Source organism: Thamnophis elegans, chromosome 9 (genome assembly GCF_009769535.1).
Source record: "Thamnophis elegans isolate rThaEle1 chromosome 9, rThaEle1.pri, whole genome shotgun sequence".
NCBI classification, from domain to species: Eukaryota; Metazoa; Chordata; class Lepidosauria; order Squamata; family Colubridae; genus Thamnophis; species Thamnophis elegans.
The window spans coordinates 14,254,991-14,277,139 of NC_045549.1; the positions used below are offsets into that span (position 1 = coordinate 14,254,991).

The 22,149-nt window shown below is 43.0% G+C and overlaps 1 protein-coding gene across 1 annotated transcript in view; it reads left to right on the forward strand.

The window, feature by feature from the left end:
* The first annotated feature begins 2,023 nt into the window (after nt 1-2,023).
* Nucleotides 2,024-22,149, forward strand: part of LOC116513094 (E3 ISG15--protein ligase HERC5-like) — a 43,888-nt gene continuing 23,762 nt past the window's right edge. The window contains exons 1-9 of the mRNA XM_032223908.1: nt 2,024-2,716; nt 5,413-5,533; nt 10,860-10,936; nt 11,647-11,868; nt 14,027-14,118; nt 15,300-15,430; nt 18,574-18,722; nt 19,492-19,565; nt 19,896-19,996. Coding sequence (XP_032079799.1) covers nt 2,356-2,716; nt 5,413-5,533; nt 10,860-10,936; nt 11,647-11,868; nt 14,027-14,118; nt 15,300-15,430; nt 18,574-18,722; nt 19,492-19,565; nt 19,896-19,996 — 1,328 coding nt within the window. The 5' untranslated portion in view covers nt 2,024-2,355. The remainder of the gene's footprint in view (nt 2,717-5,412; nt 5,534-10,859; nt 10,937-11,646; nt 11,869-14,026; nt 14,119-15,299; nt 15,431-18,573; nt 18,723-19,491; nt 19,566-19,895; nt 19,997-22,149) is intronic.

Below are 22,149 nucleotides of genomic sequence, written 5' to 3' on the forward strand. Positions count from 1 at the left end.
AGCTCCTGGGCCCCATTTTGGCCAACACAGCCTCCTGCAGCCTTCTGCCAGTAAAAAATGCTGATGGGGGGACAGCGTGTGCCCCCCCAGGCTCTGATTTCTCTGACAGAGGGCTAGCAAAACTAAACTAAAAATGAAACAAAAAGAGAAATGTTTCCCCTTTTCCATTTGAGCCTGCAAGAAGGGATAGGAAAGGAGAAAGGGAAAGAGGAAAGACAAAGACAAAGAAGGGAAGATAGGAAGAGAGCAAGGAAAAATAAAGAAAGAGGGAAAGGAAGGAAGTGGAATGAAGAGGGAAGGAAAAAGAAAAGGAAGGAAGGAAGGAAGGAAGGAAGATAGATTATATAATGAGAGTGAGAGAGAGTCAGAGGGAAGTCCTGCTTTGGCCATCACAGCCAGTGGTGAAATTCAATGTTTTTTTACTACCGGTTCTGTGGGCGAGGTGTGGCTTGATGGGTGTGGCATGGCTTGGTGGGCGTGGCAGGGGAAGGATACTGCAAAATCTCCATTCCCACCCCACTCCAGGGGCAGCCAGAGGTGGTATTTGCCAGTTCTCTGAACTCCTCAAAATTTCTGCTATGGGTTCTCCAGAAATCCTACTGGATTTCACTAGATAGATAGATAGATAGATAGATAGATAGATAGATAGATAGATAGATAGATAGACAGACAGACAGACAGACAGACAGACAGACAGACAGACAGATTAGATAGATATAGATATAGATATAGATATAGATATAGAGATAGATAGATAGATAGATAGATAGATAGATAGATAGATAGATAGATAGATAGATATAAATATATAGATAGATATAGATATATAGATAGATATATAGATAGATATAGATAGATATATTTGGGCATAGATATATATATTTGGGCATACCGGGGGTTGTAAAAATCTAATAGATACCTTTCACCCTGGCTTTGCTGATAATGGATAAGAACCTGTGGCCTAATGGCTAAGATGTCTGCCTAGTATGTAACATAGCCCAGGTTCAAATCCCAGTAAGGGTATGGCTAGCTGATGAGAGCTAAATAGCTTGAAATAGATCTATACTAGTCTCCCTTTATTTATTTATCAGCACAAATACAACAAAGATATATAGATATATATACACATAAACACACACACACACACACATATACATACACACACACACATACACACATATATACATACATACATATACATATACATATATGCATTATGCATATACGCATATACCTATACCTATACCTACAAACACACACACACACACACACACACACACATGTTGCATTTGTGCTGATAAATAAATAAAGGGAGACTGCAACACAAATATAACAAAGGCAACAGTAAAAATAATGGCTTTCTGTCTGGATGGTCTCTTGTGATGAGCTGATAGACAGAGAGAGAAAGCAGTATTTGGGCATACCAGGGGTTGTGACACAATACATAAACACACACACACACACACACACACACACACACACACACACACACACACGACATTGAGATTCCCCCCCCCCAAGCCAAACGAGCCGAGGTGGCGCAGTGGTTAAATGCAGCACTGCAGGCTACTTCAGCTGATTGCAGTTCTGCAGTTCGGCTGTTCAAATCTCACTGGCTCAGGGTTGACTCAGCCTTCCATCCTTCCGAGGTGGGTAAAATGAGGACCCGGATTGTTGTTGGGGGCAATATGCTGACTCTGTAAACCGCTTAGGGCTGAAAGCCCTAGGAAGCGGTATATAAGTCTAACTGCTATTGCTATTGCTACTCTGATGCTTCCCTCAATGAAATCGAGTTTGACAGCCTTGCTCTAAAAAGGATACCACTGACCCAGCTGTCCGCAAGAAATACCAGTCCCTCCACTGCCCGCTATCCTGTCAAGAGTGGGAGAAGCTTCTTGGGTGAGAAGCGACAGTCTTCAAAAGGAAGGCGGGGGGGAAAAAGCATGGCAGTCCAGTTGCCTCCTGAAAAAAAAAAAAAGCAACTTTGGTGCAGTCAGTCATGAAACGAAACCGAAACTCGGGAGCCGCGGAAAGCTGAGGGAGCCGCGGCTGCATCCTCGGTTAAAAAAAAAAAGCGCCAACGTCTCCACGACGAATCCAGCGCTTAAGCGACACTCGTGTACCGCCCTTCTTCTGCCAGCCACGGCCCCCCGCCGTCCTTCCACCGAAAGCCGATTCCAGGCACGGACCGCGCCGCAGTTTCGGTTTCCTCGCCAGGCACGCCTTCTCTTACGTTTGGGAAGTCCAGCCGCCCAAAAGCAGCCCGGAGGGAGACAAGACGCGCGTCGTTCTGGAGAACTTGCCCGTTTTTTTTGTTCTCCCCTTTAGGCGATCGGAGGTGAGGATCCTTCAATCATGCCGGGCGCACGGAAGAGACGCTCCGTCTCCGCCGCTGGTTCTCCGGCAGGCTCGGTTTCCAGACCCCCGCGCCGCCTCCGGGAGCCTGAAGGGAAAGTTGCCGAAAAGGTGCGCGAACAGCGATCCCAAGAAGAGGATCGGTCGGATTCTGCCGCGGTCTCTCCGCCGCCCCTCGGACCCCCGTTGCTCTTGTTCCCCAGGGCCGGGGTCCACCGCAGCATCTTCAAAGAGGATCCTGAAGCCGTTTGCCAGATCAGCTGTAAGCAAGGTTACCTAGCGGTGGCGCAGACGCCGAAAACCGTGCATCTTTTCGGCCGGGGGCAAGACGAAGCGCACCAGCCCCTCGTGGAAAGTCACAGTGAGTAGTAGCCGTAATCAAAATGCCTCCAAATCCGGACGGCCGACAGATGGCAGCAAAACCAACCAACCCCCAAACCCTTTTATGTTAGAATATAGAATAAGCTCGAAGGGACCTTGGAGGTCTTCTAGTCCAGCCCCCTGCCCAAGCAGGAGAACCTATACCGATTTAGATAAGCGACTATTTAGACTCTTTAAAAATATGCAGCTCACGGTTTCTGAAGGCAAGCTATTCCACTGATTAATTGTGTAAATTGGATAATTTACTGATTAATTTATTGGTTAATTTACACTGGTTAATCGCACCAACGTGCCCACCATCCCTGTCCTTACGTTTCTTTTTATTTGTATCCATTTCATGTATCCAAAATCCAAAATACATATATATGTAAACATATATATGTTTGTGTTGTATTTGTGCTGATAAATAAATAAAGGGAGACTAGTATAGATCTATTTCAAGCTATTTAGCTCTCATCCGCTAGCCATACCCTTATTGGGATTAGAACCTGTGCTGTATTACATTTTAGGCAGATGTGTTAACCACTAAGCCACAGGGTTCTCCTCCTTTATCAGCTGAGCCAGGGAAATAGGTATGTATTTAGTGTCACAACCCCTGGTATGCCCAAATATGGGAGGAAGTCCACTGCTTCCATTCTCTGTCCATCGGCTCGTCACAAGAGACCATCCAGACAGAAACCCAATATTTTTTACTGTTGCCTTTGTTACATTTGTGTTGCGTTTGTGCTGATAAATAAATAAAGGGAGACTAGTATAGATCTATTTCAAGCTATTTAGCTCTCATCAGCTAGCCATACCCTTACTGGGATTAGAACCTGTGCTGTATTACATCATTATTTATCAGCACAAATACAACACAAATGTAACAAAGGCAACAGTAAAAAATATTGGGTTTCTGTCTGGATGGTCTCTTGTGACGAGCCGATAGACAGAGAATGGAAGCAGTAGACTTCCTCCCATATTTGGGCATACCAGGGGTTATGACACTAAATACATATATATGTTTATACATATATATGTTGTCTAATACATGCTTGACGAAATAAATAAATAAGAAAATAAATAAATAAATTCGTAAATCATTTCCCTCACTCTTAGGAAGTTTCTCCTTAATTGCTTCTCTCTTTGATTAGTTTCCAACCATTGCTTCTTGTCCTGCTCTCTGGTGCTTTGGAGAATAATTTCACCCCCTCTTCTTTGTGGCAGCCCCTCAAATACTGGAATGCTGCTATCATGTCACCCCTAATTCTTCTCTTCTTTAGTGTACTGTGTATGTGTACTTTGGTGTGCCCTCTGGTGAGCGACCAGTGAGTAAGGTAGAGGGAGTAACCCAGTCAACTTTGTGAATGAGGGAGGATTTGAACCTGGGTCTTTCAATACTTTTAACCCATGGGGTCTGTCTCCTAGTCCAACACTTAATCCAGGGATCTTTAAACTTGACAATTTTAAGACTTGTGGACTTAAACTCCCAGAATTCCTCAGCCGGCTGATTTGTGGAATTCTGGAAATCCACAACTCTGAAAAAGTTCCAAGTTTGGAAGCCCCTGTTCTAAGCCCCTGGGCCTGCTTGCAGTGTCCTATCTTGTTAAAAATGGTAAGCCCTGTTAGGTAAGCTCCCCGTTGGGAAAGCGAGTACGTTCAGTGAAGCGTTGTGAGAGTTGTGTTGGAGAACACACAAACCAGCATACAGAAACACTGCAGTTTAAACAGGCTTTTACTTTCGTGAAAATAGATGTATCAGAGTCCATCAAACAGTCCAAGTCATACACGGATAAGATAGTCAGTCATCAACGTCTTTCAGTTAAGGGATAATCCAAATAACACAGTCCAGTAACATACAATCAGTCCAGTAATCAAGGTTTGCTAACAGTTGCAAAATTTACAATAGCTTAAGGCACTTCCAGATCAGATCAGCCCAGCATCTTAATGGACAGAGAGAGAGCTAACAGTCGCTCTGGCTCCCTCTTATGGCCGGTTGAGGAAAAACAGCAACCAATCACATTTTACAGTATGCTTTGAAGAAACAGGTATAGCATCGTTACATGATTTATATATTGCCAACCCAAACGTCAGAATTATATTCCAACTAAAACAAATTGCAAGTTTATCAGCATATTAGTTTTGTCTCCTAAATACTGCAGCTTACCTAGAAAACAGAAAAGTTGGTAAGAGATGAGGCGCCTTCAATTTGGCACCTTGGCTGATTAAAAAAGGCTAAGGCATCCTCTGGAGTTAAGCCTGGTGACTATATCCATCTTATGAAAAGTTTTTCCTGCTTCTGGGATATTTTTTCCCCAACTTCTCAATTTAGCCAGAAGCCTCGGTGTTTCATTTTATTGTTGTTGTTACAGCTTGGCAACTGACTCATATTTATGACAGTCGCAATGTCCCGGGGTCATATGATCAGCTTTTACACCCTTCTGACAAGCAAAGTCAATGGGGAAGCCAGATTCACTTGGCCATATTACTAACTTAACAGCTGCAGTGATTCATTTAATAGTTGTGGAAAGAAAACGGGGCATAAAAATATGATTGCCTCTGCTCCTCTCTAACTCCCACTTCACAATGACTCCAGCCTTTCAGTCCAGCAGAATTCCTAGTGTGGCATAGTACCAATTAAGTTACGGTAATCATTGGTGAAAATCATGGTGGACATTCTCTTGCTATGTCTTGCAGGGAGCATCCAGTTAAAAGAGAAGATACACTCACTGGATTGTGAAGCATCTCACCTGCTTATTCTCTCATCAAATGGAAAACTTTCAGAGCATGATATTACAACCAAAACCACACAAATAAGGTAGGAGGGATAAGGATAACAATGTATATATAGATATGGGTATAACATAAGGAAACTGGATGTAAATTGTAAACAGTGATTTGAAAAGGAGGATTAGAAAATTTTATTAAATATTATGAACGTTTAGCTAGAATAGGATATAAGGATTCAGTGCAGGGGTGGGTTCCTGCCAGTTCTAACCTCTTCTATAGAAAAGGTTTCACAAATCTATCGTGCCGTTTAGAACCTGTTCCAGCTCCCTCCCCCCGCCCGTCTGCACATCATCAAGATGAAGAGCGAAAGGAGGAATTCTGGGAGTTGAAGTTCACACGTCTTTTTTTTTTAAGGGTGTTAGAATTTTAAATTTTATTTTCATTTTCATAACACACACTCACATGTATACTATACAAAGCCCATATCATATAGTATTAAATAATAATTACGTCAGTTCCTCTTGTCAACAATGCCCCCAAAAATAGAAACCCATTATAGCTCTTCTGTTCTCCATACACCTCTTTCTTCTACCACCCTCCAACTTTCTATCTTCCCTCCATCATCCTTTTCTACTCTACTTCCCCTCCCTTTCTACTGCTCCTTTCTCTACAATCCACTCCTCCTTATCCGTCTCATCTTCCCCCCCTTACCCTCTCTCCTATCCTTCTCTTCCCATCTTTCTTCTTTCCCACTCCTCCTCTCCTTGGTGTATTTCCGCTACATGTCAATATGCTTAGCCTATCCTATTTTTAAAGAAAAAGTAGTAATAATAATAGTAATGAGAATATAAAATAAAGAAAAAGAACAGTATACATGTGGAGTCAAATTACATTGAAATCTAACACATCTCATCTAACCTGATATATATTCCACCCCCCCCTCCCAACCCCCCACAACCTACCCGCCCCCCCCGACTTCCCAGAACCCGTACACGGTATAGATTTTTAACAAACACAGTCTAAGATATATTGACAAAAAAAGAATAAGAAATTAATAACATCTTTACATTGAACTTAGCTCCTCCTTGCTAAACTAACTTTAAACAATTTAAATCATTCCTGATCTTAAGCATAGGCTATCTGGAATTTCTTAGTCCTGTATTTATTTTGTATATAATCAATCCATTTTTTCCAGTCTCGTTTATATCTCTCATTTGAGTGGTCTTTAAGATATGCAGATATTTTAGCCATCTCGGCTAAATTTGTGACTTTCAATGTCCATTCTTGAATTGTAGGCAAGTCTTCCTTCATCCAGAATTGCACCACAAGTCTTAAAGCTGTCAAGTTTGAACATCCCTGTTTTTTTCCTTAAAAGGTTAGGGGCGCAAGGGTCTTATAACTTGACAGCTTTAAGACTTGCGTGCTTCAATGCCAGAGTTTCTGAGCCAACATTTTGGTTGCTAAGTAAGAACGTTGTTAAGTGAGTTTCACCACATTTTACAAGCTGGCCACGCCCACCCAGTCACATGACTGCCATGCCACTCCCACTTGGTCACATGGCCAGCAAGCCACTCCCACCCGGTCACATGGCCAGCAAACCACTCCCACAAAGCAGGCCACACCTACAGAAGAGGTTCTAAAAAAATTTGAAACCCACCACTGATTCCGTGTTAATGGAGGATTTTAGAAATAGTAAATGAAAGGCCAGTATGTGGTTTAAATGTGTATTAAATCTTGGTATATTTTATGATAAAGGACGTTTAAATAATTATAGTAAAATGAAAATGGAGATATGATGATAGTAATAGGTATAAATATCTGAGTTAAAATACTTGGGTTAATATGAATTATGTTTGTTGATTATGGAAGAGATGCACAAAAGTCTTTTTGTAACGAACTGATACACTTTCTACAGTATGTAAGAAAGGATGTTTGTTTTGAAAATTAAAAAAAATTTTTTTTATTTAAAAAAAAGGAAATTTCTTATTATATATTAATGGTAGGGGAGTTGGGTTTTTTTAAAAAAAACTTGAATGAACAAGGCTCATCAGTGGGAGAATAATCATCATTCAATTTGCTGATTCCATGACTTATATACAAAGAAACAGATGCTTTTGAAAATAAACTTGATAGAAGAATATCTATAGAGATTCTCAGTCATCCGGGGCATGGCTGTCCGAAAGGTATTTTTCAAAAGGCAGCTGGACTTTCTTGGGTTTCTTTTTCCTTGAAAACATTTCATTTCTCATCCTTGAAGTGTCTTCAGTTCAGTGACGTGCGGTCAGATTTAGCCCCGGTGAGGCTGTTTTTAGACTTGTGGACTTCAACTCCCAGAATTCCACAGCGACAGCATTTTTCCCCCTTGCAAAATAAGTTTTCCCATTGTTTTTCTTATGCAAAAGAGGCCCCTAGTTCTCTGGCCTCCTCCTAGTTAATACTGGGAGCAGACACCAAGCCACTGTGACTTGAAATCTGGTAGCAACTACCCTGGCTTTAATTATTTTAAGAAAATTATTTAAAATCCTTTCCTTTCCCTGAGGAGACTGGTGAGGCCCCGCCTCCCTTGCCTCTAGTGACTGCACGTCCCTGCTTCAGTTCTGATAGAAGAATGCAAGATTAAAACAACAGGGTTATTTTTGTTCCACAAATTTCTGCCTTTCCTTTTTGCTGTGCTTTTTATAACATTGTTATAATGAAAATAAACATGAATGCAATTAGCCACCTGAAAGTTTTCTTCCAAAAGAAAAAGAGTTGTATTCTCACTATTTTAGGGGACATTAAAAAAAAGAAGACAGTCACATACCTAGAGGTGCCACAACATGTATTGCCTTCCCTTCCTCATTCAGATTCTTTTTTTAAATATTTTTTATTTTTAATTTTCAAAACACAACACAACACATAAAATCTTCCTTCTTTACATACTGTAGAAAGTGTATCAGTTGGTTACAAAAGGCTTTCATTCAGATTCTTAATATAAACATTCAAGAGACCTTGGCCTAGGACTGAACGTTGTAGCAGCCCAATATCTCTTTCCAATTGTTTATTTGTTTATTTGTTTATTTATTTATTCCTTCATTCAAATTCTATAACCGGCCATCTGATTACCATATTTTTGGACTATAAGATGCTCTGGACTATAAGATGCACCTACCTTTTGGGGAGCAAAACAAGGGGGGGGGGAAACCTGCCTTTGCCTCCAAGCATCCCTCCGGTATTCATCTGGCTTATTTGTCACGGCAAATTCGCCACTGCTGCGGCCCATTGCCGCGCCCTGTTCGCCGCCATTCATTTGCCGCTGCCACCGTCCGTTCACTGTGGCCTGTTCGGCATGGCCCATTCACCGGCATCTGTTCGCCACAGCCCATTCTCCACAGCCACCTGTTCACCTGCCTGTTCACCGCTGCAGCCCATTCTAGAACAGCTGATTGGCGCTATACCAACCCCCTCCCCCACCACAATATTCTGAGTATAAGATGCACAGATATTTCCACTGACTTTTTTTGGGAGGAAAAGTGTGTCTTATGTTCTGAAAAATACGGTAATTGAAAATGCCAGCATGTTTACTACCCATGGATTGATCTTAATATGTGATTAGTGCCATGAAGTCAATCTTGGACTCCTATTGGCTCCATAGATAGCTTTTCTCTCTGATAATCCTTTTCTTGGTGCATTCAAAACAACTGAATAAAAGAGTTGGAAGGGTCTTTGGAGATCTTCTAGTCCAATCCCCTGCTCTAGCAGGAAACCCTGTACCATTTCAGACAATTACTTGCCCAATCTCTTCTTAAAAACCTCAAGTGTTGGCGCACCCACAACTTCTGGAGGCAAGTCTTTCCACTGATTAATTGTTCTGTCAGGAAATTTCGCCTTAGTTCTAGGAGCCGAGGTGGCACACTGGTTAGGGTGCAGTACTGCAGGCCACTTTAGCTGACTGTGATCTGCAGTTCAGCGGTTCAAATCTCACCGGCTCAAGGTCGACTTAGCCTTCCATCCTTCCGAGGTGGGTGAAATGAGGACCCAGACTGTGGGGGCAAGTTGCTGACTCAATTTGCTAAAAAAAAATTGTAAACCGCTTAGAGAGGGCTGAAAGCCCTATTAAGCGGTATATAAGTCTAATAGATAGATAGATAGATAGATAGATAGATAGATAGATAGATAGATAGATAGATAGATAGATAGATTCTTTCCTAGATTAGTTTTCATCTGTTTCTTCTTGTCCTGCTTTCAGGTGCTTTGGAGAATAGTTTAACACACACACACACACACACACACACACACACACACTTCCTTTGTGGCGATCCCTTAGATACAGGTGGTCCTCCACTCACAACCACAATATAACCCAACATTTCTGTTGCTAAGTAAGACATTTGTTAATTGAATTTCGTCCCATTTTACAACCTCTCTGGCCACAGCTGTTAAGTGAATCACTGCCGTTGTTAAGTTAGGAACACAGTTGTTAGGTGAATCTGATTTTCCCACTGACTTTGCTTGTCAGAAAGTCGCAAAAGGTGATCGCATGACCCCAGGATGCTACAACCGCCATAAATATGACTCAATTGCCAAGCATCTGGATTTTGATCACATGACCCTGGGGATGCTGGAACAGTCTTAAGTGCGAAAAACAGTCACAAGTCACTTTTTTCAGCGCCCTTGTAACTTTGAAACCTCAGTAAATTAACTGCTGTAAGTCGAGGATAAGTTCCAATACCTGTATTGGAACAATGCTATCATGTAGGTCATCGCTATCGTAACCGAATCCCTTTGCCTTCCTGCTGGTCATCTTCTTCTTCTCTTTTCTTCCATCTTCCCCAGCCTTCTCCAGAGAACTGGACCTTCCGATAATGTGTCTGAAATAAGATAGTTTGAATCTGGTCATGTATGCCTCAAGTGAGAACGATTGGTAGAGTAATATCACACAGGGTGGGCCTCCTCCAGGTGCCGTTGACCAGACAATGTCGTCTGGTGGCTCCTCGGGGGAGGGCCTTCTCTGTAGCTGCTCCGACCCTATGGAATGATGTACCCCCAGAGATCCGGACCCTTCCCACTCTCACGGCCTTCCGAAAGGCTACTAAAACCTGGCTGTTCCGGCAGGCCTGGGGCTGTTGACCTCATGAATGAGGTCCAGCCCCGCCTAGATTGAGTGCATGAAGTGATCTTTTAATCTGTTTTTCTTCTCTCTATTTTTTAATTTTTTATTCTTTTAGAGATGTATTTCTGTAAGCCGCCTGGAGTCCTTCGGGATTGGGCGGCATATAAGTTTATTAAATACTTAAATATGAAAATACAGAGCTATTTGTGAAGCACGCCTCTCAATGACCGGTGTTTTTAATCCTTGACTTCCTTGTCTACTTCTCATAAAAGAGGTATTGGTAACTGAACAGCATGTATTCCTTTTTTTCTTTTTTTTTCAGGCTACTGAAAGAATTAGGAAACAAACAAATTGTTCAGATTGCATGTGGTGACCGTCATTCCATGGCTCTTTCAAAAGGTATTGGCTGTTTGTGCACTTCTTTTAACAACTCTCTTACTCGTCTTCTACTTCAGTTGGAATGTCAACAACAAGCAATTGTTGTAGAGATAAAATCAAGGAGTAGAGATAAAATCAAGGAGAAAGATTCCACATGTACCATTTTGAACTCTCAAAGCAAAATGGGATAGAAATCTTTCTTTCTTTCTTTCTTTCTTTCTTTCTTTCTTTCATCTATCTATCTATCTATCTATCTATCTATCTATCTATCTATCTATCATCTATCTATCTATCATCTATCTATCTATGGCTCTGTGTATGTATATGTTCCAGCATAACTCTGGAACACCTCAAGCAATTTCAACCAAACTTGATACACAGATGACTTACTCTCTGGAAACAAATACTGGGGGGTAAGATACCCCTAACACCCCTTGGGGTGTGTGTTCTTTTAAGATACAGCCTGTTGTGCCTTAAAATGGCTTCTACTGTACTGCCATGAAATGGCTTCTACTGTACAGCACAGTGGAGTTGCCATGGTTAACGGCTTCACAGTACTCCACAATGTGGCTCCCTCTGGTTAAGGGGGAAAATCGAACATTAGAAATTATGTTTGGTCATTTGGACATTTTCCCCCTATAAATAAATACTCAGGCAACGCCGGGTTATCAACTAGTATATAGGTGATAATTATAAAAGGTTAACGGCTTCCTTTTATGTGTTGTACTCAGGAGGAGAACTCTTTGCCTGGGGTGAGAATGAACATGGCCAGCTTGGAATGGGAAAGGTGATGGGTCACATTAAGGAACCGCAGCTGGTACAAGCATTGGAAGGCATTCCTTTGATTAACATTGCAGCGGGATCTGCTCACAGCATGGTTGTCTCTCTGTTTGGGACTGTTTACTCTTGGGGAAAGAATCTGTATGGACAACTTGGCCTTGGAGACACAGAAGGTGAGGAGAAATTCTGGAAATGGAGTGGAGGAGAATGTCAGGGTTCCAAAGAGCATCCAAAACTAAATCAGAGTCCAAGGCAAAGTATTGCTCAAAGTTCCAACTTATTAAGAGAGCCATGTTGGCACATCTGGGAAAACCCAAATCTGAAAGCTTCCCGGTTTTCCTCACCCAGTTAAAAGTTCATGATCTTGCCACCACACAAACAAGTCCATCCCATGGTCCAATCTTCCACTGCCATGCTGGCAGTTTCACCCATCCAGTTCTGGTCAGGTGCAGAGGTGTAGAGACAAAGGATGACCTTGGCTTTCTAGAAAAAAAATTATTTTGGCTCCATAGCATCTAACTCCGTACAATCCCCCCTCCCATTTTTCCACAATTGAAAAGGCATAGTAGAATAATAGAAAGTGTGGCAGGCCAAAGATCCAAAAGGAATATGGCTGCAGACAGGGCCTGATTTAGATGAAAAGAGGCCCTATGCTATTCCACTTAGGAGGCCCTTTCACCTCCCATTTTTAAGTTTGTAAATTACATGACAGACAATAAAATACATCATTACTATGATATATATCAATATATATCAATATATATATAGCTGGCCTCCCGACGGAGGGCGGCTCTGCTCTGCAGCCAAAGTAGCGAGGCCAGCCGCCTCCCCTGCTGCGCTCAGCTGCCCGGCTTGGCCCCCTCACCTGCCTGGCCGCTGGTGGGCTCCGTGTTGATGGGGCAGCTACTGGGAGCGGCCGTGCCTCTCGCCCAACCGCTGGTGCCGGGAACGTGGGCGGGCTCCCCAACTGCTGCGGCGCTGGAACGATCTTAACCAATACATTTTTATGTTTGTTTATTAGTCATATGCGTAGAATTTCTCCTTATTTTCGGTTCAGTGTTTTAGTGTTCACTGTTTTTAGAATAGTGTAATTTTAATTTTGCTAACAATTTGAATGTAGGCCCCTCTTGATCTTGAGGCCCTAGGCTGAAGCCTAGTTAGCCTATAGGAAAATCCGGCCCTGGCTGCAGACTTGACAGAGATGTTTGAGATACGCTCATTTATAATAATAGGAAATGGGTCACCTAAACTCATTGGTCTCTGAGCTTGATTGCTTCTTGCAGATGTTTCTTCGCCAAACTAGGTAATATCATCAGTGCACTGAAAACAATCAAGCTCATCAGAGAGCACAAGGACTGTATTTCTTCTAGGATATGGGTGTGAAACTTGTGGTGTCACATTGCTGTCACATGACATATCACTACATTTTCCCCTTCGCGGAGCTGGGATGGGTGTGGCCTGCATGTGATGCATCCGTTTGACACCCCTGTTCTAGGAGAAGATGGTCCTGAGGGTAATTGAGATCAACACATCTGGAAAGCTCTTCCAATAAGCAAATTCAATGGTGAAGCCAGCAAGGAAGGTTGCAAATTACACTTAAGTGATGTTCCAGTTAATGACCGTGGTAATTTGCTTAATGACCATGGGGAAAAATTATAAAATCAGGTGCAGTCTCATGATGTCTCACTTAATGTCCACACTGCTTAACAAGGCGTTTTGGGGTCTCTATTGTAGTTGTAAGTTGAGGACTATCTAAATGTTCTAAAATAGAGAAAGGAAGACAGACAGACAGAGATAGATAGATAGATAAATAGATAAATAGATAGATAGATAGATAGATAGACAGACAGAGATAGATAGATAAATAGATAGACAGACAGACAGACAGACAGAGATCGATAGATAGACAGACAGAGACAGATAGATAGATAGATAGATAGATAGATAGACAGACAGACAGACAGACAGACAGAGATCGATAGACAGACAGAGACAGATAGATAGACAGACAGACAGACAGAGATCGATAGATAGACAGACAGAGACAGATAGATAGATAGACAGACAGACAGATAGATAGACAGACAGAGATAGATAGACAGACAGACAGAAACAGATAGACAGACAGACAGACAAACAGACAGATAGATAAATAGATAGATAAATAGATAGATAGATAGATAGATAGATAGATAGATAGATAGATAGATAGATAGATATAGAGTCAACAGGTTAGCCCAAACATAACACTAATCTTCACGTTGTTGTTTTTTTTTAAACGTTGGCAATGTCTGGAAGTGGTTATGTTTAATTTTCCTTTTTACCTTTCAGATAGATACATTCCTGAATATGTGAAGGCGTTAGAGCATAAGAAGACGGTTTTTATTTCATGTGGTGGCGAGCACACTGCAGTTCTGTCAAAGGTTTATATTGACTAATTTTAAAAACTTTTCATCTGATCTGTATAATACCTTGTACGCTATCTTCCTCTCAGATTCACTTTCTAGGAGTTTGTCTCAGAACTAGTGAGAGAGGTGCCAGTCCTCATGGTGTTCCTGAAGGTTAGAAAGAGTCTTGGAAACCTCTTGAGATGAACATTGGCCAACCCAATGTTCTGAGGATCTTTCTATAAACAGAGGGATAGAATCAAGATCAAGTGAAGTGTTAATACCACTTTATAATGCCTTGGTAAGGCCACACTTGGAATACTGTAGTTTTGGTCGCCGCGATGTAAAAAAGATGTGGAGACTCTAGAAAGAGTGCAGAGAAGAGCAACAAAGCGGATTAGGGGACTGGAGGCTAAAACATATAAAGAACAGTTGCTGGAACTGGGTATCTCTAGTCTTATGAAAAGAAGGACTAGGGGTGACCTGATAGCAGTGCTCCAGTATCTCAGGGGCTGCCACAAAGAAGAGGGAGTCAAGCTACTCTCCAAAGCACCTGAGAGCAGGACAAGAAGCAATGGGTGGAAACTAATCAAGGAGAGAAGCAACTTAGAACTGGGGAGAAATTTCCTGACAGTTAGAACAATTAATCAGTGGAATAGCTTCCCTCCAGAAGTTGCTCCAACACTGGAAGTTTTTTAGAAGAGATTGGATAACCACTTGTCTAAAATTGTGTAGGGTTTCCTGCCTAAGTAGAGGTTTGAACTACAAGACTTCCAAGGTCCCTTCCAACTCTGTTATTCTATTCTATTCTACCTTGCGTTGACTGGGTTTGCTTGTCAGCAACTGTACAGAAAAGGAAGGTGAATGGACATACATAGTGGACTTGCACGGGGTGGGGATGAAGCCGAAGGCTTCTAGGAGTAGTGGGACAGGAAGATGCTTTTCAGGAAGCTGGGACAAGTAACAGGAGCTCACTCCGTTACGTGGCGCTAGGGATTCAAACTGCTGAACTGCTGACCTTCTGATCAACAAGCTCAGCGTCTTAGACACTGAGCCACCGCATCCTGTGTGTTGCAGAATATCGACTATATACTTTCTACTATGTACTGGCATTCCTCCTTCCCTTCACAATGTGTGCAGTTTTTTTAATATTCCCAGCCAAGTGACAAAGGCTTTGCGTTGAACTATGCCATGTTTTTTTCTTCTTTCCCATTAAGGACGGATTAGTCTGCACCTTTGGATCTGGCTGCTTTGGACAGCTTGGCCACAATTCCACCCGCAACGAGCTGTTTCCACGTCTTGTGGCAGAGCTGTTTGGTGCACGAGTGACCCAGGTGGCCTGCGGAAGGTAAGAAAACCCTTTTGGGGAAGAAGAGGGGAAGAGCAGAGGAGAGGAAGGGGAAGGAGAGAAGGGAAAGGAGAGGAGGAAGGAAGGAAGGAGAGAAGAAAGGAGGGAAGGAAGGAGGGAAGGAAGGAGAGAAGGAGAGAAGAAAGGAGGGAAAGGAAGGAGGGAAGGAGGGAGGGAAGCAAGGAAGGAAGGAGGGAAGGAAGGAGAGAAGGAGAGAAGAAAGGAGGGAAGGAAGGAGGGAAGGAAGGAGGGAAGGAGAGAAGGAGAGAAGAAAGGAGGGAAGGAAGGGGGAAGGAAGGAGGGAGGGAAGGAGGGAGGGAAGGAGGGAGGGAAGGAAGGGGGGAAGGAGAGAAGGAGAGAAGAAAGGAGGGAAGGAAGGGGGAGGGAAGGAAGGAGGGAAGGAAGGAGAGAAGGAGAGAAGAAAGGAGGGAAGGAAGGAAGAAGAAGTAGGATTGTTGTAAAATAAGATGGGTGTATGGGATGGTAAGAAAGCAATCTCAATTATATTGTCAATTGTTATAATTGACAATAAATACATATTATTAACAACAGTTATGAGATTATATAATTGTGAATGTATATATGAGAAATAAAATTTATTTTTAAAAAAATTCATTAAATTTACAATTTACAATTTAAAAAAAAGAAAAAAAACCCTTTTCCTTCCAAATATTTGATGGTGTCCAGAGGATAACTAATATCAAATGAAATCAGGAAAGGGTTCCTGCCCTCCAAAGTTGTACCTCAGTGGAACAGAAGCAACAAGAATACATACCGTATTTTTTGGACTATAAGACGCATCAAGATTTTGAAGGGGTAAATTTAAAAAAAAAAGTTTTTGCACTCTGCCGGCCTTCTGAACCCTCTGCATGCCTCTTTTTTGCAAAAAAAAAAAAGGCATGCAGAGGCTTTGGGAGTTTGTAGAGTGCTCCTGGGGACTGGGGTGGGGGGCAAAAACAATCAGAAAACAGCCCAATTTTTGCTTGTTTTTGCCCTCCCCAGCCCTCAGGAGCACTTTGCAAGCCTCCCTAACCCTCTAAACATCCATTTTTGCAAAGGGGCAGGATTTCGGTAGGCCAAAAATGCTGTATTAAGTATATAAGAGGCACACAGGTTTTCACCTTCTTTTGGGGGGGGGGGAAGGGTGCGTCTTATACTCCGAAAAATATGGTATATCAATATGTGCTGTTCAACTTCCCTTGAAGACCAACTGGAAGCTTCAACTGGTCCAGATTACAGAAGCAAAAATGATGCTTCAGCATGTCTGTTGGATGCCTCTGCTTCAGGAACTGTACTGGCGCCCATTATTGTTCTAGGTTCGATTCAAGGTGCTGCTGATTGCCTATAAAACCTACATAGCAGGCCCCCTAGGTTATTTGAGGGCCCACCTATCTTCCATGCTTTCTCCCCACCCAGCATGAGCCAACAGAGTCAGTGTGCTCCAGGTCTTTCCAGTGAAACAATGCCATGTATGACGATCAGAGAGATTTCTCTGGAATGAGATTCCTTCTGAAATCCATAGGGCTCCCATCTTGAAGAAGGCATCTCAGGCCTTGGGGTAGGGTAGATGAAACTCTTCGTAGGATGGAGTTGTTTTTTTTTAAAGAAATGAACTGTATTGAGTGGTTCGGTATTATATTATCTATATATTTTGAATATTGTTTTTATTTTGCTTGTTAGATTATGAACGGACTGAAATCCAACGAGTAAAGCAGCTGCAAATAAAGCTGGTTTAAAACAATTTTTTTGCAGATTTAGACCACTTCCTCCATTTGGCCAGGATGATGGTCAATGGCCTGTCCTGACATTACTTAGATGTCATAAAATATATCAGAGATGGAAGGCTTAGGGCAGTGGTGTTTAACCTTTCTGGCACCAAGTGCCGAAACTGGAGTTCATGCGTCAGAACCTAGAAAAGAGCAGCTGGCCGGTACGTGTACGCCTGGCGGTCAGAAGCACCTCTGGGTTCTATCGTGTACATGTGCACTGGACAGCTGTTCAAATGTGCATGTGCCCAGGATCAGCTGCTCTCAGGTTCTGGCATGCGCATATGTGCCGGCAAGCTGGTCTTCATGGAAAGAGCAGCTGGCGACAGCGCATGTGCCCACAGAGAGGGGGTCTTCTAATCCAGCACTCCTGCTCAAGCAGGGGACCATAGACAAACATTTCAGATAGGTGGCTGTGATCAAAATTTGGATACTTGGCAGCTGACTCATGTTTATGGTGGTTGCAATGTTGTAGGGCCATGATGGGGAACCTATGGCACGCCTGCCACACGTGGCACATGGAGCCATTTCTGAGGGCACGTGAGGCGTTGCCCTGTCAGCTCCAGCATGCATGCACATGCTGAGAAGGTGATTTTCGGCCTTGATTTTCAGCCGTTTTTGTTCCTGAAGCCTCTGGAGGGAGAAAAACGGCCCACCAGGCAACACGGAAATCTGTTCCCGAACTTCCGGTTTGTGTGTTGGGCTGTTTTCCCCCCTCCAGAGGCTTCAGGAGGCTTCCCTGAAGCCTGGGTAGGGCGAAAAATGACCCAAAGGGACCCATCAGGAATGAACTTCTGGATTGGCCATTGGGCTGTTTTTCCCCCTCCAGAGGCTTCAGGAGGCTTTCCTAAAGTTTGCGGAGGGCAAAAAAACACACAACCTAACGTGCCTTCTGGAAGTCCGGAGGCTTCAGTGAGGCCTGCGCGCATGCAGGTGGTGGTGGTGTTGTGCGCGCATGCACCAGGGGAGCGCATTGCATTATGGGTGTGGGTGGGTGTGACCCCCCCACGTTCCCCACGCTTTTGGCACCCCTTGACAAAAAGGTTAACCATCACTGTTCCAGGGACCTTCTGACAAGCAAAATCAATGGGGAAGCCAGATTCACTCAATAACCAGGTTACTAACTTATCAACTGCAGTGATTCACTTAACAACTGAGGCCAGAAATCCTGTAAAAAGGGGCAAAGGTCACTGAACAGAAATGTTGGGCTCAATTGTGGTCATAAGTCAAGGACTACCCGTACTGCTTCAGAGTCTTAAAGAAACAACAGAACAGGAACATGTTCTGGTCAACAGCTGTAATATCTTCTCAGTTTATAAGGGCCTGATGCGATCAATAAAACTTCTACCTGTGAATTATCTATGATTCTCCAAACAGATGGCACACTTTGGTTTATGTCCCGGCACTTGGGGAAATATATTCATTTGGCTATGGAGCAGAAGGGCAACATGGAGAAGGAAGAACAAGTGACCAGCTGGTTCCTCTTCCTCTCAGTCTGGCTATTCATGACAAACACATGAAGAACAGTAAGTCACACCATTTTTCAAGCTGAACGTTATACGCAAAGGACGAGCTAAATCCCAAAGCCTAAAATAAAGTTTCAGATTACAATCAACAACAGATGCATATGGAGAGATGTGAGTCGTAGGGCAAAATGTGACGCAGACACACACAAAAAGGCCACGTCAAAGAAAAAAAGTTTGAGATGGGATATTGGCTTGTGATTATAATTATGTTGCCTTACTAGACAATCCAGCTTTGGCAGTATAGGTGTTCTGAAATAGGTCTCAGATTCTAATTCCGTGTGCCGAGATGGTTCTTGACATGCAGTGATTGATCCTGATGAGATAGTGAGAAGTTTCTTTTTGTGAAGTAGCTTGCACTCTAAGTAGCATTAGCCAAAGTTCTACTAATCCAGGGATGTCAAACTTGAAGTGTCATGTGATGTATTGGGACTCCCCCCCCCTTTCGCTAAACCAGGGTGGGTGTGGCCAGCACGCGACGTATCCGGCCCATGGACCACGAGTTTGACACCCCTGTACCAGTAATGGTATTCTCTTTTTTTCACTACCGGTTCGGTAGTGGGAGTGTGCACGAAGGTTCTGTGCATGTGTAGAAGGTCCGTGATGACCTCTGGGTGAGTGGGCGGAGTCTCACACCGCTGCCACTATCGGTTCGCCCAAACCAGTTCGAACCGGCAGAATACCATCTCTGCCTTGTACTAACCAGATTCTGCATAGAAATCTTTCTTAATCTTAAGGGAAGAGTCACTCTTTTTTCTGTCTCTTACTAAAGGAAGTACCTTGGACAAGGTAGTTAAAATCATTGCCGGAGACAACCAAAGTATTGTGCTTCGCCTGGAGGAAAAGGTAACCAAATGGGGAACTTGCCAAAAAACATGTATAATTTCTAATACAAAATGCCAACATTTACTTGAGGGAGGGAATGGAGATTTTACAGTATCCTTCCCCTGTCACGCCCACTAAGCCACACCCACCAAGCCATGCCACGCCCACATAACTGGTAGTAAAAAGTTTTGAATCCCACCACGGCTCTTCATGGATTTTTCATGAAATAATTTCAATATTTTTATAATGCTGTTTGTTGCATTAGAGACCTTTATCTACAGCTTTTCCTGATCTGTGGTTTAAACATTGTACAAGATACGTGAAAATAATTTTTACCTTTTTTTCCCCCAGAATGCATACACTGTAATGCAAACACTGGCCACAGTGGATGAGGAGAAGGTTGCTAAGTGGTTGTCCAATTCAGATCGCAGCTTCTGGAATAATATCAAATGGTAAATGCCATATGGATAATCTGATTTCTGCAGTTCTTTGAAACAAATAGATCGGTAGTCCTCACTTATCCACAGTAATTGAGATTGGGAACTTCATTGCTACTGCAATGCGCTCTACATGGGGCAGCCCTTGAAGAGTATTCGGAGACTTCAACTCGTCCAGAACGCAGCAGCGCGAGCGATTGTGGGTGCACCTCGGTACACCCACGTTACACCTATCCTCCGCGAGCTGCACTGGTTACCGATCAGTCTCCGGATACGGTTCAAGGTGCTAGTCGTAACTTATAAAGCCCTTCATGGTATTGGATCTGGGTACTTGAGAGACCACCTGCTGCCAATTACCTCCCAAAGACCCATTAGATCACACAGGGTTGGCCTCCTCCGGGTTCCATCTACTAGCCAATGCCATCTGGCTACTACCCGGGGGAGGGCCTTCTCTGTGGCAGCTCTGGCCCTCTGGAACGAGCTCCCCACAGGGATTTGGACCCTCACCTCTCTCCAGGCCTTCCGAAAAGCCGTCAAAACCTGGCTTTGCCGGCAGGCCTGGGGTTGATGAGTTCCCTCCCCTCTCGACTGGTATGGTTGCGTGACTCTTGCTTATTTTAATTATCTGTATTTCGTTTTATGTTCCCCTTTTCCCCTTTTGAATTGTTCGCTGCCCTGAGTCCTTCCCGGAGAAGGGCGGCATACAAATAATAAAATTCAATTCAATTCAATTCAATTGCTAAGTGATGTGGTCATAAAGTGTGAGATCATTGTGGGCTCATTGGCTTATGACAGCAGTTCCAGCAAATCCCAATTGCCATCGTTGGTTAAATCCCATGTGGATGCAGCTTCCTGCAGTCATGTTTTCATCACTTGTGGCCTCCTGCTGGCTTCCCCACAGACTTGCTTGTCCAAAGTCAGCAATGTTGGCCACGAATGGACACTGCATAGCCATAGCTATGCGCACTGACTGTAAGTCCCCCTTGTTTGGTGCCATCGTATCTTCAAACTGTCGCTGAATAAGTGGTCATTAAATGAGGATTACCTCTCTCTGTTGTAAGTTAGCATTTGTGAAACAGTCTCATAAATCCAGGGTCAAATGCAACTGGGCGATATCCAGTCAATGGAAAACAGGTTGATGTGTTTCCCCATTTAATGGTATTAGTCTCATTTTAGAAATTCTTTAGGGATTCTTTAAAGGGATGCGGTGTCTCAAAAGGGGCGCAGTGACTCAGTGGTTAAGACGCTGAGCTTGTCAATCAGAAAGGTCGGCAGTTCAGCGGTTCGAATCCCTAGTGCCGCATAACGGAGTGATGTCCCCTTATTTGTCCCAGCATCTGCCAACCTAGCCATTCGAAAGTACGTAAAAATGCTAGTAGAAAAATAGGAACCCCTTTTGGTGGGAAGGTAACAGCATTCTGTGCACCTTTGGCATTTAGTCATGCCGACCACATGACCACGGAGATGTCTTCAGACAGTGCTGGCTCTTTGGCTTTGAAACAAAGATGAGCACCACCACCTAGAGTCGGGAACGACTAGCACATATATGCTAGGGGAACCTTTACCTTTAGGGATTCTTTGGTTTAAACTAAAGCCATTGGTCCTTAATTTTAGCCTAAAAACCACCAATATATTTTATATAAAAATATGCACGTAAGTACATACAAACATATGTTACACTATTTCTTTTTCAAATAGGCATTTCAAAGAGCACATAAATGTATGTGAAGCTCAAATCAAACAACTTCCTAATAGATATGTCAAACAGAAACAACAATAATTGTCCGCACCTCCTTATTGGGTCATGTAGATTGCAGTCCAAACCTAAACACCTTCCAAGAGCATTAAATATTTCTCTTTTCATTTTTAATTTATTAAAAGTAAAGTCTTCTTTACTACCTTTACTATCTTTATCTGCATCTAACTTTGGCGTTCACAATATATCTAGAAGATGCTAAACTGGAGCAGACTGTTGTGGACGTAACTGGTAACTTCTGAATTCCTGGATGCATGAACTCCTGCGAGTAACTTTATGGCTTTTGATGGAAGAACAGATCTTTTATGTTTGTCCTACAATAGAGAATGTGATAGAAGTGGTCTTGCCGTTGTCATTTCTCTCTTGCCCTTTTATTACAAAGATTTCAGTACTATATGACTTTCTGCAAGGG